This window comes from Eschrichtius robustus, chromosome 3 (genome assembly GCF_028021215.1).
Source record: "Eschrichtius robustus isolate mEscRob2 chromosome 3, mEscRob2.pri, whole genome shotgun sequence".
Taxonomy (NCBI): Eukaryota; Metazoa; Chordata; class Mammalia; order Artiodactyla; family Eschrichtiidae; genus Eschrichtius; species Eschrichtius robustus.
Window position 1 is genome coordinate 141,611,166 of NC_090826.1, and position 26,306 is coordinate 141,637,471.

A 26,306-nucleotide genomic window follows, 5' to 3' on the forward strand; every position below is an offset into this window, starting at 1 on the left:
GGGAATTCTGAAGAGTAAGAAGTTATTTTCGTTTAGGGCATCAGAGAATGTTCTCTAGTTTTTAAAGTGAGTTCTGAAAGTTGGCTATACTGAAGGAGCTGAAGTGGGAGATGTTGCCATTCCGGGTGGGAGAGCCGGACAAGCCAGCACAAGGTAGGTAGCAGTGGGGACCAGTTGGGCTAGTGCACTTCAGGTGTGAAGACATCTGTACGGAGACCCAGACCATGAAATTTGGTATTTGTCCTGTGGAAGCCAGGAAGAAGTTAATTGGCCTTTTTCCAGCAGAGCAAAAGCAAGATCAGAAATGTCTGAGCTACTGGAAGGTTACTCTGGCAGCCTGACTATTTTGAAGAAGAGAGTTGGGATTAGGACAGTGATTCCCAGGCCCCATATCTTTAACCAATCAAACTGTATTGAAGTGCACTTAATTTGAGATATATGGATATCTATATCTATCTATCTATCTGCCAGTCCAAGCTTTTGACCATCCTAAGAATATCCTTATAACTGCTCTGAATATGAAATAAATGCAGCCAAAAGCACAAGAATATGGAAATCTAGGGTGTACAGCCTAGTACTTTTCAATATAGGAGACTTTTAATGTGGAACCTAGCTCTCTGGACTCTTATCACTTGAACCTTCTTGAGTCCCTACGGGCCCCTTGGACATGGAGTTGTGCCCATTGGTCTAGATAAGAAGTAACAAAGGGTAAGTTAGGAGAGGGGCAGTAAGGTGGGAGAGAAGGATTGCAGGGAAAGAAGATAACAGTTGGAACTGAAATGACTTAGTCTCTGAACAGAAAAGAGTAGCCAGGGTTGGGGAGGGGGGTACCAGTGGAGCTGAGATGACAGGAAAGAGTGTGCTGATAAAGGAATGCTACTTGCTAATGTCCTGTGGTCAGCAGACAAGACTTCATGGAGGGGACTGAACCTGTACTTACTATGTGCCTGGCACTGCTGTTAATCACTCTGCAAGAATTAAGTAATTTAATTCTCTCAACAACCCTGTGAAATATGATGCTTGTTATCCCCATTTACAGAAGGGGAAACTGAAGCACAGAGAGGTTAAATAACAGTCCCAAAGTCACGCAGCTGGTGAGTGATGGAGCCAGGATGCAGCTGGTGAGTGATGGAGCCAGGATGCAGGCCCAGGAAGTCTAACTCCAGAGCTGGTGCTCTAACCCCTCTACTGTAAGGAGCAAAGGAAGAAATTGTTTAGAAGACCAGGTGGCAGGTTCGCTTTGGGCTGTCGAGTTGAGATGCATGCAGGAAGGCCAGGTGAAGATGTGCAGCGGGCACAACATCAACCTCATTTGATGCTCAGACCTTCCTCTGGGGTAGACTGGGCCTGTGTTATTGGCCTTGCATTTTCCCCATGGGCCAGGTGATTACATTTCTCTTCCAAAACTTCCAACAGGAGTTAGTCTCATCTTCAAACTACGAAAAGTCAGAGAAACCCTAGTATCCTATATATCTGATAAGGTTCCCCTTTATTGCCCTTCAGTACAGAGCAAAGCTACTTGAAGGATTTGGGCTTAATTTCAGGAGCAAGCCTCACCAGGGACGTATCTGTTTATAAGGGGAGGTATCACCGTTGGCCTTTCACAAAAGCAGTAAGTTTTGCCACACTGTACCCTTTCATGTTTTTGTCCTTGTTCTGCCCTGTTTCTAGCTTCAAGGGCTCACCTGAGCCAGGACTCTTGGGAGATGCAGAAAAAGTAGAAGGAATGATCTCTGTACTCTGGAAGTTTATACTCCTATGTGGGGAGATGAGATTAACAGTTATAAAGAACAAACAAAATGAGATAGTTCATAATTATTACATTATGTGGGTAAGATGTAAGTTGCTAGTGGGCATTTGTGTTTTTAAATGTGCCAGTGACCTCAGAACTATAATATACCCTCTCTTGTATTTTCTCCAAGCCAAACATCTTTTGTACAATTGTCACCAAATACTGTCTGATTATATTTTATTTTCTTCTTCAATTGTTAGACTTTGCATTTGTGGCTTCGAATTTTCATGTCCTACAGCTCAAAAAATAACAATGCTTCTATAACTAGTTAAGTGGCAGAGCTGTGGGTTGAATCAGGCAGTCTACCTATGGAATGCAGGCTACTAACCAGGATGCTCTGTTGCCTCTCATTGCCTGTTTTGGGCAACTTCTTGGTTTTTACGCTGGTTGTGGACAGGTACACTCGCCAGGTGGTGAGGGATGCTTTTGCCTCAAATGAGTGTTGCCAGGTTCACTGTTGCAGCAGCGATCTCCCCATCTGTGGAAGTCATCATCGAGCTACAGTCTGAACACCTCATTCAATCACCCATAGATTCATCACTTTTTAATTGAACGTGAGATGTCCAGCAAAGCACTCAGTGCAGAGAAAGCAAAGGCAAATGAAATCTGTTTCCTGTCCTGGGGGGGGGGCTTGGTCTAGTGGGGGAGAGGTGAATAAATGTTTGTGATGCGATTTACTAGAGCTAGGAAAACAGGGAAAAACTGGTCAAAACCAGCATATGAAAGGATAGTTAGGCAAATCTGAAGATAGTCTTGTAGCTCACACTGAAGCCTTAAGACTTAAGTACTGATTTTAGAGGAGATTCTTGCTTAACAGTATGAAGATATAGAAAGAGATAAGAATGTCCCTTTTCTCCTGACCATATTTCAACTTGAGCAATAAGTAATTTTTTATATATTCGACCTCGCTGAGTCAGGTTCATATTCTTTCTTCTGCTGTTATTCACCCCTGCTCTCTGAGGTTTCAGATTGCCTCAGTCATCCATATAGATAAAACAGGAGGCCTTTCCAATGGTGTTTTCCCAGAACATTGCTCTTCTTGTCTCCAAATCTCCTGTCTTTAAAATATAGTTTCCTCCTCTATAAAATGAAGCTGTCACATTTTACATTCTTCTCATTTGCTCTGTGTGTTTGTATACTTGTAAGCATTTTTCACAGTTCTAAACTTTGTGGGAACAGACTTTGCCCCCGAGTTTTATCATTAATTGACATTCCTAGAAGAAGGAGAGGAATTACGCTGTATGTTTTCCAGACTTTTTCAGCAGCTCAATGGCCTCCCCGAAGAAGAAACTTCAAGGTCTTGTTGCTGCGACCATCACGCCAATGACTGAGCATGGGTAACTATGGTTTGGGACTAAAGGGATCTCCCTCCACCCCAATGGTCAGAAGGTCTCTATAGCAGCGGTCGATTAGACTCTGCAGCTTCTGCCCCTGCACTGTCTCTGACCCCAAGTCAGAGAAGAGGTCTCTATATCACAAACAGTGCAGAAGGAGACGAGGTAAGATATGGCAGCTTGCCTTCCTCCCAGTGTCTGTAGCCCCACAAAGCAAATTCTCCTTGCATTTCAGCAGAGCCCTGGCCTTCCCAAATAAGGCCAGTGGAGTTGGGTGAGGAGAATCTCATTTTAGCAGGATTTGATATCGAGTTCTGGCCTCTAGATCCTGTCTCTAGACTGTCCATGGAAGTGATGAAAATGTCCTACCCCGAGGGAAGTGGGGAAGATAGCTGCCAGACGGCCCCCTTAGGCATGTCTTACAGTCACGTTTCAACATTGGTTAAATGTTGGGGAGCTTGCAAGAGGGAGGTAACAACAGATGATTGCTGAGAAATTGTTACCCAAGCAAGCATTTTCCAGTGAATGTTATGGCAGTCCCTTTGCTGGTACTAGCAGTTAGTGGTCATGTGCCCCGGGCATCCATGAGCAATATATAACTCCCCCCCCCCGGACATTGCCATTAATAAGTTGGGGATTTATCCACCATCTGGATCTAAGTGTTTTATCCTGTTAGAGGAGTCAGTTTGCCAAAACAGTCAGAATTCTGGCTTCTTTAAGCTTCTCCTTTCTTCCTCTGTAAAACTTAAATGGAGTCATACCTACATCATGGAGTTATGAGTATTAAAATGGGATAATCCATATAACAGTGCTGAGCACAGGGTCAGTATGTGCTTAGGTCAATAAGTTTGAATTGCTATTGTGGCATAAGAAGTAAACGGAAGATGAGGTATTTAAGGTATCTTTAAATAAGGCTTTTACATTTTTGGTCTTCTGTTACTGAATTTTGTCAACCTTAACCCTACCCCTTTAAAGTAGATGAAATTTCTTATGACTTTTACCATTCTCATTCGAAGTTGACCATATCACAGTTTTCCCTTAGATCATTGGAGTTCAAGACTTCTGGCTTCTAAGGTTCTTGAAAAATCACATCTTTACTCGGTCTAAATAAAATTCTTGCTGAGATGGCATGTAAATTATTCAATGGTTAATAGCAATTTTTTTTTTTTTCTGTTGCTTCTCCATTTCCACAAGCCCTAAGAAAGACTGAAGTCAGCTCTTCCTCAGTGTGTCAGCTACTTGTTGGGCAGATAAAGCAGAAGGCATGTGATTGTGTGAGCAGACAGGATTTACTTCCTGTTAGGGAGTAAGAGCCTGTTTGCAAGCTCAAAACATTACATCTGGTTGATACTACTTTAACCGTTTTAATCAGACCCCTCTTAGCCTAGAAGTGGCTTCTTCTAAGTCTTGTTTGTTCATCTGGGACCTGCGGAGTGTCACTGTGCCTTCTCTATCCTGCCATTTTCCTGGGACACCAGGGCCCACGCATATTAGATATAACTGAAATGACTCTGCTTTTCCGGATCCTTCTCTGCTTTCCAAATACCTCTGGCCCTGTTGCCTCCATTACACAATTTCCTCTTTTTTCATGAATTCTTCTCTAGGACCCTCACTTTCCTAAGGTGTGAAATAAAAATAAAAATGCATTTTTTTAATAAGGGCCTTGTAAGAATTTAAATTAAATCAAAATGTGTGTCAGTACATGGCACACAGTAGACGTGTAAGTTTTGTTAGTTCCCTTTTCTCTCCATCTTTCTGCTCCATCCAGACATTCCTATAGGTATGAAGCAGGTTTGGAGCACCCACCAATAGCAGGTGGCCATTAACCCACTTGCCCACAAGGGAATCTGCATTTCTGACATGTTTCTAAGAGACAGGACAGAAAGAAGAGCCACATGGAATCTAACACCTGGAAATTCTGCCTGGTGACCAGACATCATAGGAGTTTTCCTAACCTGGCTCTTAGAGTAAACCATGGCCTCCGTAATTCAGAATGGCTGAACATTTTTTTCTTCATAATTCTAATGATTCAACTCTGAATATAAGTTGATGTCCTAGAGTGGGGAAGTTGTCAGCAAAAACATGGTTAAATAGATTTTAGTTAGAGTATCTGGGTTCCTGACCCCCAGCTTTGATACCGCTAGCTGCCTGACCCTGGGGAGCTCTTGTCACCTTGTAAATTCTCTCATATTTTATGAAGAGACAGAGTTCAACCACATTATCTCTAAGGCCCATTCGAACGCTCAGAGTCTGAAGTCCTCTGATGTTAAATATTATTAGGGATATTGTGGTGATCTCCATTAAGTAAGAATGCCTGAGTACCTGCAACTCCAATCTGTCCTCCACACTGTAGTCCAGTCCTCATAAATAAATGTAATCATTTGTTAGATTTACTCTTTAAGAATCTGAACTCCCTTTTGTCTAAGCCTTGCTACTCGTACAGACCATGGACCATTAGCTCCAGCATCACATAGGAACTTGCTAGAAATGCAGAAACTCAGGTGCTGCTACATACCACTGAACCAGAACCCGCCTTTTAATGGTGTCCCTGGATGATTCTTTAGCACATAAAAGTCTGGGATGAACTGGTCTGAAGGTTAAAGGTCAGGAGCCTGGGCTGACATAGGCAGTCCTTTACAGTCTACCTTTCCTGCTACGTTTCTATTTCCCCAAACACCTCATCCCCTTGCTTCCCTCTGCCTTTACACATTGTTACCTCTGCCTTTTTCTACCATCACCCTCTCCATTCTCTGCTCCAATTGAAGACATCTATTCATCCATCAAAACCATCCCCTGATGATTCTTCCCCACTTCCCATAGAAAGCAGTATAGAGTCCTTCCTCTGTGGTCCCATAGTATCCTGTGCCTACCTTTTCACATTACATCACAATTATTTATGATAATTGTTACAATAGCTGTTTGTTACACGCCTGTCTCTCCCAACAGGCTATGAGCTGCTTAACCTTATGCAGACCATACATGGGGACTGAGCACGTATCTTATTTATCTTCTTATTCGTCTTCAGCATCTAGCACAGTGTGTGGTAAATTTGGTTATTTCATGAGTGAATAATTTTGTTATTTCATGAGGAAAGGAAGCTAATACCTGATTGGCTAAAGACTACGTGTCAGTCTTCATGCTGGGCATTTTAATGGACATATTCCACTTAAATCTTGACAGCAACTCAGTGAGAAAGAGCTGTTATCTCTATTTTTGCAGTTGATGAAACCAAGATCCTAAAGATTAACACATAGCTGGAAAGGAAGGTCTGTCTCTACCCATCCCAACTCCCATCTTTTTCTACACTAGAGTGAAAGACTTTTGCATTCCTTAGTTGTTTCAAGAAATCACTTTCCTTTGGGTACGTTCACAGTCATTAGAACGGAAAGTCCATTTCAGATTGGCCAAAATGTCTAGAAAAAAGTTGTGTTTTCTCCCTCAAATGCCCTTGACTTCACCATGGGAATCTTCACAACACCCTCTAGTAACAAGCCTGTTACCCAACCAGTCAGAAAGGGCCTGGCCTGCTGGATTCGGAGTTGTATAGATTATTGTCTTTGTAACTGTTCTGGGAGACTAAATGACCCAGATTTCCAGAACAGGATGTTTTCTACCTCTGGCAAGGTGGGGTACTTATTGTCCCTGCATGCTTCTCTGCCAAAGGAATTTTGAAGTAACCAAGTAGTTATTTTGCCAAAAAGGGCACATAACTTCCATCTGATTTTGAATGCTGAAGTATACATATAATGGGCGAAGAGACAGAATGTCAGATTTTCTGATACGCATGCCAGCTCATGCCAGTTATGAAAAGAACCTGTCCTGTTGATTCGTGTTCTCGAATAAAGTGAAAGTCTTTCACTGTGTGTGATGCACCAGGAGAAGAAATGTATAGCAGTAGGGATTTTTCTCTGAAAAGCTGCTTCGGAAAAATTCTATTATCCTTATACGCTAAGAGAAGAGATATAATCTACATGCAGTTTCACAATTCACCTACTCTAGGCCTCAATTTGTGGCAAAAATCATTTGATAAATGTTCCGCCCTCTTAACGTAGTTTGGAAGTAAACTAAATGTCCAAGAATAGAGGCTTAGCTAAATTAATTATGTTCTTCCATACAATGAAATGCTGTGCAGCCAGTATAGTAACAATATCTGAGAATGTGGGAAAATATCCAATTTGGAATGCTAAGTGAAAAAAATATTACAGTACTATGTACAATATGACTACATTTATTTAAGAAAATACTATATTGTGTATTTGTGAATAGAAAAATATAAAACTAATGAGAGTCATAATCTCTAGGGAGATCCTGAGTGGTTTTTTTTTTCTCTTTTATTGTGTGTACTTTCTAAAATGTATAGCTTCTGTAATATGAAAAAAGTTAAGTACTTCTATTATAAAAAAATCATGGTCCTAAGACAGAATCTGAACCCATGAGAACTGAAATTAAGACATTACATTGGAGTTAAGTGTGATGGTCCCGTAGCTAAGACTTCCCTGATGGTCCCATGGTTAAGACTTTGCGCTTCCAATGCAGGGGGCGCAGGTTCAATCCCTGGTGGGGGAACTAAGATCCCATATGCCATGTGGCATGGCCAAAGAAGAACAACAACAACAAAAAACCAAACAAAACTAAAGCGTTAAAAATCTGTTCACGTTTACAAAACAACAAGTATGAGAATGTCTACAGCAAGCATGGAGTTTGCTTCTGGGCCACTCTCCCCGTAGGTGCTAAGAGGTGTTTGTAGGGCTCATGAAGGAAGAGATGAGGCAGTGGAGAGCCAGTGGAGCCTTTCCCAGTGAACTGGCCTATGCCACCTCTCACCTTCCAGGAGCAACGAGCCCCAAACGGCCAGCCAGTGGGGAGTCTCATTCTTTCCACTCTCTGTAGTGACTGCGCAATAACTGGTTCAGTGCCTGCAATAATGAACATAAACCCAGGCACCCTAGGGAGGTAGCGCAGGGTGGGAAAATAGGGAAGGGAGCAGAGTCCCCAGAGAGAATTATCATCCTCTTGCCACCCTAGCCCTGCTATTTGGGGTGCCTTTGTGACAAATATGGTAACACCTCTGCGTGATTTCCCTGGGCCCATTTGTGACTGGAGCCCTGAACATCTTCTGTCAAGGGCTGCAAACCTCGCACCTAGTCAGGCAGGTATCTGAAATCTCTGAGGTGACCTGGGGGGCTTCTGTGCCTCCAAAGCAGACAGCCACTGCTCTTCCCAGCCAGTTGGTGCTGTATGGAAATGTGGGCCTGGCCTTGTTAGATCATCCGGGTTTTATTTTTTTTATTATCTAAGTTACAGGTATACAATATAGTGATTCACAGTTTTTAAAGGTTATACTCCATTTATAGTTATTATAAAATATTGGCTATATTCCCCTTGTTGTACGGTGTATCCTTATAGCTTATTTTATACCTAATAGTTTGTACCTCTTAATCCCCTAACCCTAAATTGCCCCTCTCCCCTTCCCTCTTCCAACCGGTAACCACTAGTTTGTTTTCTGTATCTGTGAGTATTCTTTTTTTTTTTTGGTTATATTCACTAGTTTGTTATATTTTTTAGATTCCACATGTAAGTGCTATCATACAGTATTTGTCTTTCTCTGCCTGACTTATTTCACTTAGCCTAATGCCCTCCAAGTCCATCTGTGTTGCTGCAAATGGCAACATTTCGTTCTTTTTTATGGTTGAGTGGTATTCCATCGTATATATACCACATCTTCTTTATCCATTCATCTGTTAATGGACACTTAGGTTGCTTCCGTATCTTGGCAATTGTAAATAATGCTGCTATGAACACTGGGGTGCATGCATCTTTTCAAATTAGTGTTTTTGTCTTTTTCAGGTGTATACCCAGGAGTGGAATTGCTAGGTCATATGGTAGTTCTATTTTTAGTTTTTTTGAGAAACCCCATACTGTTTTCCATAGTGGATGTGCGAATTTACATTCCCACCAACAGTGTACAAGGGTTCCTTTTTCTCCACATCCTTGCCAACATTTGTGTTCTTATTGATGAGAGCCATTCTGACAGGTGTGAGGCGATATCTCATTGTGGTTTTGATTTGCATTTCCCTTGTCTGGCTTTTCAAACAAAGGTTTTTTTTTTTTTAACATGAAAAGAAATGTTAACGTTGTGAAAGTCAAACGAAACACGTATAGGAGCCATCCCTTTTCAACCTCTGATCTCTCTAAGGAGATTTGGTAGTTCCAAAAGGCCATAAGTCCAAGGACATTGTGGGGGGCTCTGCCACTGCCCCAGGATTCCACCATTAGTGTCACTCCTATAGGCTAGGGACATTTTATAAGAAAAAGCAAACTGCTTTCTTGAAGGAATAGATGACGTATCACCCATTAGCACCCCTAACCTGAGTGGAATTATCGTAGCTGTCATCCAGCAAGGCCTAAAGGAGTAGGGGAGAGGGGGTGAGTGTAGACAAAAGCACTGCTACACTGACGCCATAAAATAGCGTGGAGTTCTCTGAGGAAGGAGAAGGAGCTGGAGGGTTCACATGCTGGCCTAGATCTGCCTGAGGGTGTGGCCAGCTCTCTAGAAGGAGGACACCAGAGTAGGGCCAGACAAATAGCAGCTCTCAATACAGTCAGAGGGAAAGAGGATCATAGGATTTCACCCTATTTATTCCAGATCCACCTCGTCCTTGAAGTCTCCTTCCCAGCCTCCCTAAGTGGAATTATCAGTCCCCTGCTGAACCGCTATACACTTTCTAACCAATCACAGCCTTTGTTGTATTTTTCTCAATATTTTAGTTATTTATATATGCTATTTTCTTTGCTCAGTTAATATGGTAGTGAAATGTAAACACATCCTGCAAGTGTGGAGATAATCTGCTTTTAAAGCAGAGATTATGGGTGTTTCATCATCATTGTAAATTCCTGCATCACGGCTCCTTCACTAGCCTTTGTTGAGTGTCTGTGCTGTGCCAGGTGCAGATGAGAGATTGTAAGGTATAAAAGGCACAGTTCTTGTCTGCAGGAAGTTCTTGCTCCAGACTGGAGGGTGGGCATAAACAATTTACAAAGTGATGTTCATGATAATAGAGAGATGAACTTTGCTGAGGGTGTGAGGAATTTGTCACTGAGGAATAATAACAGCAATAATGATTGAGCCTTTAATTGAAGCCAGGTGCAGTGCTGAGCACTTGTGCTGGACTGGCCGATACTGGGCCCCTTGGTAGTGGGGGTCCTTGCTGAGTTTAGAGTCCACTTTGGGGATACACACATGCACCCTAAAAGACTAAATTTCTTCCTTAAGCACTTCTGGAAATGGAAACAAGCTCTCTAGCTTCCCTTTCCAAATAAGAAAACATGAGATTAAACCAAAAGAAAGCACATCGAAGTGAGTACAGTGCCTACCAGGCCTCAATCATCTGGAGCTCTGCAGGCTCCTCCTTGTTGAAAAGGCCAGGCCTGCTCTCAGTGTCTGAGTATGTGGCCAGGGTGGGACTGGGAAGGTGTCAAGACTTCAGTGAAAGTGTGCAGGAGCCACTGTGTTTGAATCTGTGACCCCAACACAAGCTATTGCCCAGAGACTTTATTTCCAGTTTCCAATCTGTGATTGGAAAGTTACTTGCACGAGTAGATGGACATCATTGGTCAAAACCAAAGTTAGTGTCACACAAACAAAGCCCCAGCTAATTGTTTCTGCATCTCAGGGCTTGTCCCAAGTGGGGAAGAGCTGATGGAAGCAGCAGGGGGCTAGTATGGTGTAAAGGTGTGGTTCCAAGTGGTCAGATATATCTGAGGCAGAGAGATTTCAAGAAGTTGAGCGGCTCAAGCTGACCTAACTGAAGGTCCTGAGATGATTGTCTAGGCAGCTAACTCCCCCATCTTGGAGTCTTGCTCAGTGAGACTGATAAGCAAAGATTTGGCATTTGAGCAAGTGGGACAGGGAGGGGCAGTGTTATGATATTTCAGGCATGAGCCCTTGTGGAGAGAGTTTGCTCCCCTTGCAGGCCTTTTAACTACATTAAAACCTACCTTTTCCCAAGTGGCAGCTTGGACTAGTTGTCTTTTGAGTGTTGTGGGCAGTGGTTGCCTATCCATTCTTCGTTTTTATCTCTATTGTTCCTATTCCCTTTGACATATACATTTTGATGTCTTGGTTTTCTATACGCATCAGATATTTTGGTTCCATTTTGTTTTTTTAGGAATACAATAAGTAAAGATGAAAAGAATGTTAATAAGGTTAAAATTACGTTAGGATTCTCTGGCCCCGCTGACGAAAATGCAGAAGTACTAGCCAACTAGTACTTAGTGTTCTTGGCAACCATGCATTCTGCAACATTTAACACACACTTGCCCCACCATTTTCCTTTGTATTTTCCTTCTCCATCCTCCATCCTCCCCACCTGTTTTTTTTGTTTGTTTGTTTGTTTTAATTTATTTATTTTTGGCTGCGTTGGGTCTTCGTTGCTGCGCGCAGGCTTTCTCTAGGTGCGGGGAGTGGGGGCTGCTCTTCGTTGCAGTGCATGGGCTTCTCATTGCGGTGGCTTCTCTTGTTGCGGAGCACGGGCTCTAGGCACGCGGGCTTCAGTAGTTGTGGCTCACGGACTTAGTGGCTTCGCGGCATGTGGGATCTTCCCGGACCAGGGCTCGAACCTGTGTCCCCTGCATTGGCAGGCGGATTCTTAACCACAGCGCCACCAGGGAAGTTCCCCCACCTCTATTTTGATTGAGAACAGGTCACTTTATCTGATCTGTCTGTGAGTCAGTTTCTAGGTTTTTAAACTCAATATGATTTTAAGCATCAGATCTTTGCAAGGTTAGTACTCTTCGAACGGCAAAGTGCATGCAGATCACATGGATGTCTTGTTACAGTGCAGATTCTGACCAGGAGAACTGTGCGCGGCCTGGGACTCTTCATTTCCAACAAATTCCCCCAGATGCTGATAACTGCTGTTCCGCAGATAACACTTTGAAAGGCAAAGTGATGACAAAGTTCCTTTTCAACTGTTATCCCTCTTCAGTTTAACACTAACACATATAAATGGCTTTAAGCCTTCATTTATTGTGACAAATATTAAGTGCTAAAATTCTTAAATTACTAAGTTTGAATTTTCTTATTTTGTAAGCCTAAGAAATGATTGCTTCTCACCGCATGGAAAATGTTAAGTTCTCGTTTAACCATGCCCCCAGCCATCACTCCGCCCCCAAAGGGCAAAAGATAATTAACTACTTTTTAAGTATTACTTGTGATGAAGTTTAAACGTAAAACCTTTGTGGATAACTAATAGTGCTTTTCTCACATAAGTGAGGCACATATGGCTGAGTAGAGAAACCACCAGACTCAAGGGAAGAAAAAAACCCAAGCATTATTCAGAGCAGGCTAAGAATTTCAGACTGGTTAGGTGGATTTGAATAACTATTAACAAGAGAGAGCAGTTTATAATTGTGGGGATGAATTGAATAATCTAGAAAAGAATAAATACGCATTTTTTTTCTAATTTTTTTTCTTTATGTCTTTCAGAGAAATCAACTTCTCAGTGATTGGTCGGTATGTGGATTATCTTGTAGAAGAACAGGGAGTGAAGAATATCTTTGGTAAGTCATCTTTAGAGATATACATATCTCTAGCTCAGTCCTTAGAAAGTAGCTGTCACCAGATTACTAGCTAGGAGGTCACAGTGTTATTGTGTCACAGGTTATGGTTGAGCCTGGCTAAGCCATGTAAAATTTGTGGATTTTTAGTCTCATCAATTTTAGACCTAAAAGATGATCAAGAGATTATATAATTTGGTAGCATACCTGAGATAGGCTGGGACCTGGGACCCTTTACCGGAGTGCTTACACCTGGACAAACATCTCTGAGAGCAACAGACTACAAAGAAACTATTAAGGAGTAAAAATCACTACACACATGAGCAGTGGGGGCAATTATGAACAATAAGATTCAAAAAGGCCACAAGCCAACTGCCACTTCTAAGGTACTGGGAGCATGCAGGGTACCGCGCAGGACCCCTGCACTCAGCAGCACCGAGGGGGTGGGTAGACCACCTAAGCTACGCCTCCTGCCCAACCCACAGACCCGCCCCTGTTGTTACGCCTTTTAAGGAACCAGCTCGCCACCTTGGGGAGCGAGCAAGGACACCTCTTTCTTGTTCTCCCTCCCTCATGCCGCAGCAGGAGCCTCAGTAAAGCCTTGCCTGAATTCTCATCTGGCCTCTTATCAATTTCTATTGATTAAAGAGTCCGGGGACCCAGGTCTATAGACAGAGGTCGTTTTAGATCTGTAGTACACACCATTGTCTTCATAAGTAATTGCCACTTATGACCACCTTGACATCCCAGTACTGAATGGTATTGGTTTTCCTGCCATTCAAGCCCAAATATAGAACTGGCTGGCGTGCTCGGAGATTTGCCTGAAACATGGGCAGTTACCTCTGTCTCCATTTAAAATACTCTCTATCCCTGAAAACAATGAGATCTGTAAATTACAAGTCATACTTAACCTTCCCACTCCTTTTGACGAGGTGAGGATGGAAAAAAGGCTGAGTCTGAGGTGGAAATGGAAACATGGCATCACCCCACCCACCCAGGTTCTGTCCTCTGGTGTTTCTCCGTGTCCCTTCCTCTTGAGCAGGGATTTCTGCCCCTGCACTGCCAGCGTTGGTGCTGGAAGAACGAAAGGTATCGGTTGGTCCCACTGACTGACTCTCTGTTTGGAACAGTGAATGGCACGACAGGAGAAGGCCTGTCCCTGAGCATCTCAGAGCGCTGCCGGGTCGCGGAGGAGTGGGTGACAGAAGGGAGGAACAAGTGAGTGGCTCCATCAAGATAAACAAACGCGTCTGCAAGAGCTGCGTAGACCACAGCTATACCCCAGATGACGCAGCCTCCCCGCTCTCCGACCACACATCAGGCCTGAGGTCAGCTTGTGGGAAGAGGAGCTGAGGCAGAGGAGCGCCCTTCCTTTCCGTGTGGAAGGGCAGCCAGACACAGCCGGCTCTCAGAGATCCCATCGGGAAACTGGAAACTGCCTCTTGTGTTATCTACCAGGCCAGTCCCTCCGGTTCCCTGTCCTGGGCCTGAAGGGATGTGGAGGAGGGCCCTGGTGCCTGGCTGCTGGGCTCCTGGCCCTTCTGCTGAGCAGCTCCTACTCCTTCCGGTCGCAGGGTGGCTCCTGGTGGTTATGTCAGCCTGTTGCCTCCTTACAGGTCTCTCTGCGTGTGACTCAGCATGCTCTTTGTGGTGCTTCCTCTTGTAGTCTTAGGGAGCTTTCTGCACCCTCTAAACTTCAGTGAGTTAATGTATTTGGTTATAACACTCAATTTGTGCCACGGTGAAACAAATAGGACAGCATCCATTCAATAAGCACGGCAATTAACCAAGCTTGGTTTGTGGTCTGTTCTGCCCTGTTATGCATCGTGTGTTATGCACTGAGGTGGCACTGGAGATATAAAACAGGATCTCTGCCCTCAGGTTGCTTACCATCCAATGGAGATGTCAGACCATGAAAACTAACACTGATCCTTCCGATAAATAGTGTAAACAGGGATCAGAGAAGGGTGATTGACGGTGCCTTAGGTGGAGGCAAAGATTGGAGGTAAGTCTCAAGTGAGCCTGGAGCAGAGGTGGTCAGTGCAAAGCCCCTGCCCACTTTGGGGACCCTTAAATGGCTTTAGAGCAACTTGGATACTCTGAAATTATACGCCAAATGTGAATGCGTGTCCACGTATGCACTTTCTGGTGACCTTCAGTTTTCAGCTGATTTTCAGTCAGATCCTGGGCCCCAAAAGATTAAAGACCACGGGCAGAGTGAGGAAAGAAAAAGGCTAAGGGTAAACATCAAGAAAAGCACCAGAACCGGGAGGGATAGTGAAGTGGGCACAGACAGAAAACCCTCAGAAGGGTCAGAGGGAGGTGAGGAGCGAATCCTGTCACGGAAGGAAGGATGGCTTCAGAGATCGTCAGGGGAGCGTGGAAATTAAGAGCAGGGCCTGGAGAGCCGGACTGCCTGAGTTGGGTCCTGAGTCTGCCTCTAGCTCTGTGAACTCAGGCAGGTCTTAAATGCCCTGTGCTTTGTCTGTAAAATAGGAATACTAATAGTACCTATCCTGTGAGGCGGTGGTGAGGATTCAAGCAGTGCCACACATATGGTACTAAGCATTGTATAAGAATTCACTGTAATTATTTGCAGGGGATGCTGTGTTCATTATAACATTTGTTATAATAATTATTAGATGCTGTGAGAGTCAGTAGGATTGAGAAAGTAGGAAATGACCAGCTAACCTCAGAGAGAGCAGAGCCAGTCGGGTCATTGTCACAGAAGCAGCTGCAGTGAGGTTAGAATGCAGCAGACACATGGCAGGGGAACCAGTGAAGGTAGCTTATTCTCACACAAAAATCTGCTGCTGAGGAGAAGGAGAGAAGGAATCATGGATTAGAGCAGAGGAAGCAAGATTAAAAGAAGGGTAGTTTTTTTCTCTTAAAGCAGGGAAGCAACGAGCACGTTTCCTCGCTGAAAGGACAGTGCCATTGGAGAAGAGATTAAAGAGAGTGGAGAACTGATGCCGTTGATGGCAGGTCTCGGCGGGGGCTTGAAATAAACCCAAACGTAAGCAGAGTAGCTTTAGGAGACAGCTAAGAAGCTGGGAGGAACGCATAGAAGGTAACACAGCTAAGCACAGAGGTGAGGAGGAGGTGAAGGGAGGGAGTCTGTGTGTGGAAGAATCTTTATCTTTGGTGTCTTGGAAGCGAGGACATCTGCCAAGAACAAGGGTTTGGGTGGAATTTAGAGCTTGGGGAGAAAAGGCAAGATTTGGAGCAGCCGCTGCAGTGACTTGGAGAGGAAAGTAAGTCATGGGGACCAGAAGGCTTTTGGTGGCCTCGTCCTCCTGAATTGGGAAATCACGAGTTTGTACTAAAGCCACAGACCCAGCAGCCGGGTGGAGAGGAGGAGGGGATGCATGATTGTTTTAACCTAAGCCAGGAGACAGGGGTAGTGAAAGGTTTAAGGAGGTCATGCAATAAAGCTGCTGGTGAGGGTAAAGCAGACCAGCCAGCCACCTTTTCTCCATTCAGAAGTCTTCTGTTATCCTTAACAAATGCAGACCTGATCGTAGCGCTTCCCAGCTAGGTCCCATTTTACCGAAGCCAGAACAAGTCAAGAATCACAGGAGGACTCAATGCTCGGGCCTTAACGGGGATGTGGTGTCTCCATCCCATGAGGGCAGCATGTGTGTCACTCCGAGTCCCTGGAAGACTCGCCAGCATGACTGCATTCACAGCTGAGTTTTATTGATCTTACCCTCAGAAGACCAGTGTAAGTGTGGCCTCTTCCCACGGGGCCCCGTGGAGCACCTCCAAAGATGAACACTGACGTCTCAGAGAAAACCTCACTCATGGCCAAATTCTGAGGACGTACAAGATAGGAAAAAACTTTTCACAGTGAATTCCTTTCTCGTATGGCTGGTTCCTGGTTGTACTCTTTGAGGAACCTCTTTTATCTCCAACCAAAAGTATCTCAGCTTTACACCTATCTTCATGCACATTGTCACCATCAAATGCAGCATCTGTAACAATGCATAGTCAAAATAAGGTACTTGAGTACTGACTGATTAACCAGTTATTGCTTTCAAAATCCTATTGCTTATATACAGCAGAAACTAACACAACATTGTAAAGCAATTATACTCCAATAAAGATGTTAAAAAAAAAATCCTATTGCTTAGTTGAACCTTAAATTTTATTCCCTGGACATTTTTGTAAAATCCCTGATTAGATTAATTTTAAGTATACCACTGTAGAATTCAGTAGTCTTGAGATTGAGATTAATCAGATACTAACTAATTGCTAAAACCAGCACAAACCAAGGTAGCACAGCTCTTCCGTGTTACTATGAACTTCAAGTGATGCAACAGTGTTTCCTCTTTTGCAGGTTGGATCAGATAGTAATTCATGTGGGAGCACTGAGCTTGAAGGAGTCACAAGAACTGGTATGTATGTGGGTCCATCTGGGAGAGACCACTTGAGGGGCCTCCATCTTCATGCTGGAGTTAAAATCAGTATCATTTTTGCTAAATATTGGATGCTGGAGAGTATAAGGTGTAGGACTGCGGGGAAGCCGACACAGAGCCATAAAGAGTAGCCCAAGGTGATAACTGCTGTAGCAGAGCGTTGAATAGGAGACAGAGGCACCTCTTCTTTTGGGCAAAGTAAGGATGGGTATTATAGAGCTACCTAGTTTGCAGGTAAGGAACAGAACTTGAGCCAACCTAAGTTTTCTCTAGGAAGTAAAAGGCAAGGCCATCTGCTGGGCATAAAGGAGATGGAAATGGGGTTCAGAAATGAGAAGTGGTAAAAACTGAGAATCGCTGCCTGGAGAATGGACGAGAAAACTTAAACAGAAAAAGATTGTCCCCACCCATGTTTATAGCAGCACTATTCATGTGGTCTAAGCAACCCAAATGCCCATGGACAGATGAATGGATAAAGAAAAGGTGGTATATACATACAATGGAATGTTATTCAGCCTTAAAAAGGAAGCAAATCCATCTTGTCACTAGGAATGAATCTCCTTGAGAACATTTTGTTAAGTGAAGTAAGCCAGTCACTAAAAGACAAATACTATATTCTTCTTATACTATGAGGTATCTAAAGTAGTCAAATTCATAAAAACAGAATTAGAGTTAGTCCCGCTAGGGACTAGGGGGAGAGGGAAAGAAGAGTTGTTTAATGGGTATAGAGTTTGTTGTCTGCGAAAAAGAAGCAGACTGTAAAACAAAGAAATGCATTTATTTGGGGTCTTTTTTAAAAAAAGTATAGTTGATTTACAGTGTTGTGTTAGTTTCTGGTGTACAGCAGTGGTTCAGTTTTATATTGATATATATGTATATAGATACAGATATATAGATATATAGATTAAGCAGTTATTGCCTTCAAAATTCTATTGCTTGGTTGAACCTTAAATTTTATTCGCTGGACATTTTTTTAAATCCCTGATTAGATTAATTTTTAGTCGACCACTGTAGAATTTAGTAGTCTTGAGACTGAGATTTTTTTTTTTTTTTTTTTGGCTGCGTTGGGTCTTCGTTGCTTCGTGGGCTTTCTCTAGTTGTGGCGAGCGGGGGCTACTCTTTGCTGCTGTGCGTGGGCTTCTCGTTGTGGTGGCTTCTCTTGTTGCGGAGCACAGGCTCTAGGTGCGCAGGCTTCAGTAGTTGTGGCTCGTGGACTCTAGAGCACAGGCTCAAGAGTTGTGGCGCGTGGGCTTAGTTGCTCCGGGGCGTGTGGGATCTTCCCAGACGAGGGATTGACCCCGTGTCCCCTGCATTGGCAGGCGGATTCTTAATCACTGCGCCGCCAGGGAAGTCGCCGAGATTGAGATTAGATATTAGCTAACTATTAAAACCAGCGTAAAGCACAATAGCGCAGCCCTTTGTGTTACTATAAACTTCAAGTGATGCAACAGTGTTTTCTCTTTTGCGGGATCAGATATGTATATATATATATATATATATATATATATATATGTAGATATGTATATATATATATATATGTAGATATGTATATATATACATATATATATATTCGTTTTCAGATTCTTTTTCGTTTTCAGATTCTTTTCCATTATAGGTTATTACAAGATATTGAATATAGTTCTCTGTGCTGTATAGTAAGTCCTTGTTGTTTATTTTATATAAAGTAGTGTGTATCTGTTAATTCAGCATGGATGGACCTAGAGAATATCATACTAAGTGAAGTAAGTCAGGCAGAGAAAGACAAATACCATATGATATCACTTATATGTGGAATCTAAAAAAATGATACCAATGAACTTATTTAGAAAGCAGAAACAGACTCACAGACATAGAAAACAAATTTATGGTTATTTGGAGTCTTAGAATTACAATTCAGGGAGCACAGATTCCAGCAGCCACCAGAACAGTGTCCCCTCTGGGAAACAAAAGGCAGGAGTTTTTAAAGGAAAACAGAGAAGCACACTTAGTTTCCAAAAGTTTTTTGCGAAGAGTTGTGACTGGAAGGTATGTATTCTTTTTTTTTTTCCCGTTACAATTTATTGACTCATCAAGTGCGTCTCACTTGTTATCAGTAAAGGCACACTTCTGCACAGTTCCGCAGGATGCCTTTCTCAACAGATAGCTTCTTCTTTTTTTTTTTTTTTAAGTCAGCGGGGTCAGCACAGTTCACAGTTTAACAGGATGGAGCCCTAAAGTATAAAGTGGAGTTCCTGCTGACAGCTCCTTCCAAAACTTTCAGATCTGCAAGATGAAAAAGTTCTGGAGATCTGTTTCACAACAATGTGAATATACTTAACAGCAGTGAACTGTACACTTAAAAATGGCTAAGATGGTAATTTTTTTTTTTTTTAATTTTTATTTTTTGGCCGCACCGCGTGGCTTGCGGGATCTCAGTTCCCCGACCAGGGACTGAACCCAGGCCACGGCAGTGAAAGCCCGGAATCCTAACCACTAGGCCCCCAGGGATCTCCCAATGTTGTGTTTTTCTTGGTCACAATTTTGAAAAATAAATTTAAAAGTAATTAATTTTTTTAAAAGGATTGCCCCAGTGGTGCTAAAAACCAACCAAAGTTGTAAGTCATAAATTTGTCATACCACCACTCCACACAGGTGTGGAGATTTTCTTCTAGGTACACTCTTCAACCAGAACATAGGAACAAGAACGCAAAGACTGGATTGCTCTGGGTTTAGAGGTGAGCAGGTTAGGTGGAGTAATATTGTGGCGAGGGAGGAAGGAGTTAAAGTTGCTAGCAGAAAAGTAAACCATGTGGTGGTTTTGAGGTCTTTGTGGATCAAGTAAGAAAAGAAAGCACAAAGATGTTGTAGCCTGGACTGTCGACTGAAAAAAAATGTGCAACCTAAAAGTTGAGAATTATGTTTTATTCAGCAGACTTACTGAGGACTTAAGCCTGGGATACAGCCACTCAGCGAGCTCTGAGGGACTGTTCCAAAGAGGTAAGGGAGGAGCCTGGATGTGTAGGAGTTTTTGGCTGGGAAAAAAAAAAAATGTAGTTGAACATCAAAAGATTATTGCTAATCACAAAAACACGCATCTCAAGTTAATGATTTTAGTGTTTTCTTGTATGGGAAGGTGCAAGAGATCGGGCTTATTGAGAGCATTCCTTTGATATGCATGTTTTTCTCCATCCTGAGTTCCCCTTAGGTCACACCGACCTGGTGCCTGCAGTGGCTGATGGCTGTTTGGCCGAAGCATCTTCTGTTTACTGAAATGGCAGGGACATTCTTTGTCCACATAACCATGTCCTCAGAATTTAGATATTCTAATTCCAAAGAGCGCAGTGACTAGATCTAACCCCAACATCTTCTAGTGGGTTTTGTTTGATTCTGTTTCCTATTAATTGAATTTAGAAATGGAATGTATACTGTATACTTGCAAAACCGCAATTCAACACTCTTAGGCAAGCCACTAGGGAAGACGTTACTAGATGATTGCTTAGTAAGCCTAGAATCAGAACTTGGAAACTTGATTTATCCTTTGTATACTTGATTTGTTCTTCTTAACAGTAGGTCTTTCAACTATGGTAGCGTAATGGAGGAAATCTTTTTTTTTTTCCTTCTCTTTTCAGTTGCTTTCTTCTATGCGTAATGTGAGTTTTAAAATATTGTTGTGTCATGACATGACAGACAGTGTCAACCATGGGGCTCAACACTAGAATAGTATAAAGATAATCTTAGTATAGAGATAATCCCCTGCTATAGGGATAATCCCCTGCTGTGGGATAATCTTGCCAAGGAGACAGTAATATTGGCATCTGCTTAGACATAACTCTCCATTGGATGATGCTTGAATGGGCACTGCCATCAACTGTCTCTGAAGTGGGTTTTTTTCCTTCCTTTCAGCTAAGGTTACCCTACTACTCTTGTCCTAAACAAGGTGCTAAATAAATGATTCGGATATATCGCATTCCAATCCTGTGTCAATAAAATCCTATCCAATGTCTTGATTGTTCTTTGGACTATATCCCAATCTCTTTTTGACCCTCCTACTTTACTTCTGCAGAAAGTTAATCACATCTATTAGATATAGATATCACTAGCTTAAGTCTCAGAGGAAAGCCGTTTTTCCCTTTTAGGTAGTGGGGCATGTTTCAAAGCAATCAACATCTACTGAGTCCTGCTATGTGCTCAGCACCATGATTGACCTGAACACAAGAGTGAGTAAGATCTGACCTCTGCCCTCAGGGAAGTCACTCTAGTTGGAGACCAGTAATGATACACAACTACCTCACAATGTGTTAGGTTTAAGTACTCTACTTGAAATAGATAAAAAATATTATGAGGGCCCAGTGGGAGGAAATGTTCATTTTTTCTGAAGGAATGTGAGTAAATATCAGAAGAGTAGTGCAATGTATCTTCTGTGATATGTATAATCTTTTTCTTCTCAGCCTTTCTCAACTGCATTTCCAATCTGTAATATAAATTTTAAAATATGACTGTTATATCTTCGGAGAGGAAAGACAGTATCATCCAGTGGGCTGAACACTAGAAGAGAAATGACATCTGCAAGTTTCTCTATATTTAACGGTTACAGTTTATCAAAATGAACTGCTCATGTCTCCTTAGCAAGTTTTTTTTTGTACTGACAAAGTCTGCAGAAGAATAAGATTAAATACACAGCTCACCTCCACCAGGGGTCTCTACTTTGCAACCTGGGATTTTCCTGGTAATGACATTTATCATTAAATGTGGTAATTTTCCACTCTCTGGTGGTACATCTGTTGGCAAATTTGAAGAGTTTGTTGTTAACCTCTAGTATCTAAGCTGTAGGTGAATATAACAAATCGTTTACTCCAGGATGGTTGTGAAATTGTGATCTATAACAAGAACTAGATATTTGGTCTTTGTCCCATTTCTGGCACAGAGCTCCAAAACCCTTGGAATTCCCGGAGATGAGAACAATAAAGGTGTCTCTTGTTATGTTAATGAGGTGACTTTTAGAAAGCACCTAAGGATGGGGGCTGGTTGCCAAGAGTACCAGGCATGAGAATTAGGGGGTTGGAACTTTCAGTTAGGGTTGATATAATCGACCCTATTTTACCCAATCCCCAATCGCCAATGATATAATCAATCATGCCTGTGTAGTAAAGCCTCCATGAAAACGCCAAAGGACGGATTTCAAAGAGCTTCCAGTTTTGTGAACATGTGGCGATTTGGGGAGGGTGGTGCACTCACACTGGGAGAAGAAAAATGAGTCCTGCTTGCATGGAAGCATTGTGCCCTTTCCCCATGCCTTGACCTATGCACCTCTTCTATCTGGCTGTTCCTGAGTCATATCCTTTTGTAAAAAGCCAGTGATCTCGTAAGTAAAATGTTTCCCTGAGTTCTGTGAGCCTCCCCAACAAATTAATTGACCCAAGGAGGGGGTTGTTGGAACCTCTAATTTATAGCCCATAGGTCGGTCAGGAGCACAGGTGATATAATCTGGCATTTGAAATGGGGGTAGGGAGCTAGTCTTGTAGGACTGAGCCCTTAACCTGTATCTCCAGATAGATAGTGTCAGAGTTGAGTTGAATTGTAGGAAACCCAGCTGGTGTTTGAGAATTGCCTTTTGAGGTGGAGAAAACCCCACATTCACACACATCAGAATTGTGACCAGTGGTCTTCTTTCTTCTTTTAAAGGCCCAACATGCAGCAAAAATAGGAGCCGATGGCATCGCTGTCATTGCACCTTTCTTTCTCAAGCCGTGGAACAAAGGTAGGTAGACAGGTCAAAACGCACGGTGCGGGCTTTCCTGGTGGCGCAGTGGTTGAGAATCTGCCTGCCAATGCAGGGGACACGGGTTCGAGCCCTGGTCTGGGAAGATCCCACATGCCACGGAGCAACTGGGCCCGTGAGCCACAATTACTGAGCCTGCACGTCTGGAGCCTGTGCTCCGCAACAAGAGAGGCCGCGATGGTGAGAGGCCCGCGCACCGCGATGAAGAGTGGTCCCCACTTGCCGCAACTAGAGAAAGCCCTCGCACAGAAACGAAGACTCAACACAGTCATAAATAAATTAATTAATTAATTAATTAAAAAAACAAAAAAAACCAAAAAAACGCACGGTGCTGTACATGGTCTACTTCTTTATGCCTTCATTCCAAATGGTTGTATTTAACTCATGAAAGTAAAGTCTTATGGACTGGAGGCATGAAGTTGCAATGGTACAGTAGTTCTCCGGAACATTCAGCCTCCCTGGACCCATAAAAGAGAAGAAAAGACTCCATTAAAGGACTTCAGCTCTTTTGTCAAGTAATCTGATTAGGTCATCCACCAAGCCCTGGGTCAACCTACAGGTGCCGTGTTTGGGTCAGGTGTCCACTTTTGGCCAGTCAGTTGCGTAGTGTGTCAGAGTCACATGGCAAAGCATGAGACCATTTTTCTCAAAAAAAGAGGAATATAAGTAATGGGCATTTTGAGACTACATGTACTATTCAAATTTTGAGTAAGTGATGAATTTGAAAAGAGATTTCACAGAAATATCCATTGTCTTCCAAAATACCAAATTATTGTTTTCTCTATGGAAACTATTTTTGGTTTCCAGGTATACTGAGTCTTTTTAATCCTTTTGATTAGCAAAAATGCAGTACAAATTTTAAAAGGATTAAAAACAGACAAGATGTTATTCGTGTGCATGATTAAATAAATCCATAGCTAAATGTATAACAGGTCAAAATTATCATGAAATATTACCTGTTATCAGTAAAATAGTTGTTAATATTGGTAAATAATTTAAATACTGCTATTTGGGAAATTCAGAATGAACATTTTTAAAGTTTTTTTCACATGGTTTTAAAAAATTTTGCATAAATATTTTGCATAAGGAAATAAGTTTTGCATAAGACAAATGAAAAATAACAAGTAATACACAATAATTTTGTGAAAATATTTATTATCACAGTATTCAAATGTGTTCATAAGCTTCTCTCCCACTATTCAGTGGCATCCAGATGTAAGCAGTTCTGCTGGATTTATTTATCATCTGTAGTAATGTTGCTGCTGAAGCTCAAATTGGATGATGTAGAAAATCCCAATTCCTCAGTAAACCAGAGTGAACTCTCTCCTGATATATCTGAATTTCTCTCCAAAAGGGAAAGGTACCAAACTCTGGTTGAGATGTGCCACTACTTTTATGACTTCCCATTTTGAGCAGACGTTGTTTATCTTTTTGTTGTAGAATTTACTGTTACAACTTTATTCTGATCTTAATGCAAAGTCTTTGCTGTTCACTGACCACACTTACCCTTCTGGGTAAGAGGAAGAGGATCCTGTCTGATGGGCTTCTGATTTTTGTAAGAGTATTTCATGAGCTTCTCTTAATATGTGGGAAGATATGCACCAGTTTTTTAATAGTTCTTTAGTATGGTAGGAAAGTGATCCTCTTATTTTGGCCTTTCTACAGAGAGGAAAATAAAACTTTGAATAAAGTGAATTGCAAAGACATTGCAGTAGCAGTCTCAGAGATGGTGAGAGTGGTCAAGAATTTTTGGCTTCCAAAAAGGATGGTTGCATTTCATTAGATGGTTCTTTTTTTTTTTTTTTTTGGCTGCGCGGCCTGTGGTATCTTAGTTCCCCGACCAGGGATCAAACCCATGCCCCCTACACTGGAAGCATGGAGTCTTAACCACTGGACCGCCAGGGAAGTCCCAAGGTTCAGTTTTTACTGGGCAAAGCCAGTGTTTTACACTTGTTCACACCGTGACTTTTCCTGCTGTTCTTTCAGATGTCCTGATTAACTTCCTAAAGGAGGTGGCCGCGGCTGCCCCTGCACTGCCGTTTTACTACTATCACATTCCTGCCTTGACAGGGGTAAAGAGTAAGTACTGCTTCTTTTCATGTTCCTTCACCTTCACCTCTCACGTCGTACCCTATTTCACTAAGAAACCCCGACTCCACCCCACCTCACCCTGTGTCACGAAAGCATAAGACTGTTGACTAGATGGTTCCAACAGCTCCAAAATAAGTCACTCTTATCAAAAATAAGTCAGCCCTTATCAATCATTGACACCACCTTATAAGGGAAGATTTTTAAGTATGAAAGACGAGTTGACCCCTTCGTACTTGTAGCAGACAACTTGTGTCTGTCACACACACCCCTCCGTCTTACGTGGGAAGACATAGCCTGTAAGCCCCACTAAGACAGGGATTGGGTCTACCTTGTACCCTACTGTGTTCTCAGCACCTGGCACGCAGGAAGGTACTCCGATCTCTTCTCACTTTTCTTTTAGGTTTTCTTTTATCATTATCGTACTTCTCCAGCAAGAAGATTGTTACAGTTAGATGAAATTTCTTAGGAGGTTATTTTTAAAATCCCATTCCTTTCTAACTTCCTTAGAAGAAAAAATAGAAGTTGTGCTTTATAAATATCCATCTATTGTCTTCAAGGAACAGAAGATTTAGGGTTACAATTTGACAAGTACAGAGGAACTAGGAGGCAAGGGCTAGTGATTATGTTCAATATGTTCAATCTGCAGCCAGTTGCAGCTGAGAGCAACCCCTGGCAGCTCAGTGCAGATGTGTGGCACTAGATGAGATGTTCTCTGATATTTTCTGGGGGTGTACAGGTGAATGAGACATTTATTGTTTTGAACAGTTCGTGCTGAGGAGTTGTTGGATGGAATTCAGGATAAGATCCCCACCTTCCAAGGGCTGAAATTCAGTGACACAGATCTCTTAGACTTCGGGCAATGTGTTGATCAGAATCGCCAGCAACAGTTTGCTTTCCTTTTTGGGGTGGATGAGGTAAGTTTCCCCCTGGCATATCCCAGCAGGTTAGTTTCCGTCTGCAACAATTGATGTAGCCGCTTATATAGTAACATCTTTTCTCTTTTTCATCAAAGTTAATACTCTTTGTCTGTTTCTGATCAGCAACTGTTGAGTGCTCTGGTGATGGGAGCAACTGGAGCAGTGGGCAGGTAAGCAGGACTCATTTTCCCCAATGCTTATTAGTGTAAAATCCCCCACAGAGGCAGTCATCGCCTGCACAGTTGTATTTCTTGCAAGTACACCTTTTCTAATAGAAATTGCCTTTCTTTGCCGCATTCTCTAAGTGAAAAGGAATGAACTAGGGCTTAGCACTTTGTTAGCGACTCAGTCACTCTTACAAGAAGCATCTGTTGCAGTTAGGGGTGAGGCACAGAAGCTGAGAGCGTGCACAGAACTTCTTTATCAGAAATTATTCGG

General features: G+C 42.5%; 1 protein-coding gene across 6 annotated transcripts in view; it reads left to right on the forward strand.

Moving 5' to 3' along the window:
* The window catches only part of NPL (N-acetylneuraminate pyruvate lyase), a 37,783-nt gene that overhangs the window by 1,077 nt on the left and 10,400 nt on the right, over nucleotides 1-26,306 (forward strand). For 3 of the 6 annotated variants that reach the window (XM_068541368.1, XM_068541372.1, XM_068541367.1), the window contains exons 2-10: nucleotides 37-153; nucleotides 3,045-3,129; nucleotides 12,614-12,687; nucleotides 13,815-13,902; nucleotides 17,024-17,081; nucleotides 22,764-22,839; nucleotides 24,847-24,939; nucleotides 25,717-25,865; nucleotides 25,992-26,038. In XM_068541368.1, coding sequence (XP_068397469.1) covers nucleotides 111-153; nucleotides 3,045-3,129; nucleotides 12,614-12,687; nucleotides 13,815-13,902; nucleotides 17,024-17,081; nucleotides 22,764-22,839; nucleotides 24,847-24,939; nucleotides 25,717-25,865; nucleotides 25,992-26,038 — 713 coding nt within the window. In that variant the 5' untranslated portion in view covers nucleotides 37-110. Of the gene's footprint in view, nucleotides 1-36; nucleotides 154-1,099; nucleotides 1,122-1,503; nucleotides 1,613-3,044; nucleotides 3,130-12,613; nucleotides 12,688-13,814; nucleotides 13,903-17,023; nucleotides 17,082-22,763; nucleotides 22,840-24,846; nucleotides 24,940-25,716; nucleotides 25,866-25,991; nucleotides 26,039-26,306 lie in introns of those variants that run through there. The other 3 variants (XM_068541370.1, XM_068541371.1, XM_068541369.1) reach the window with 3 other exon arrangements.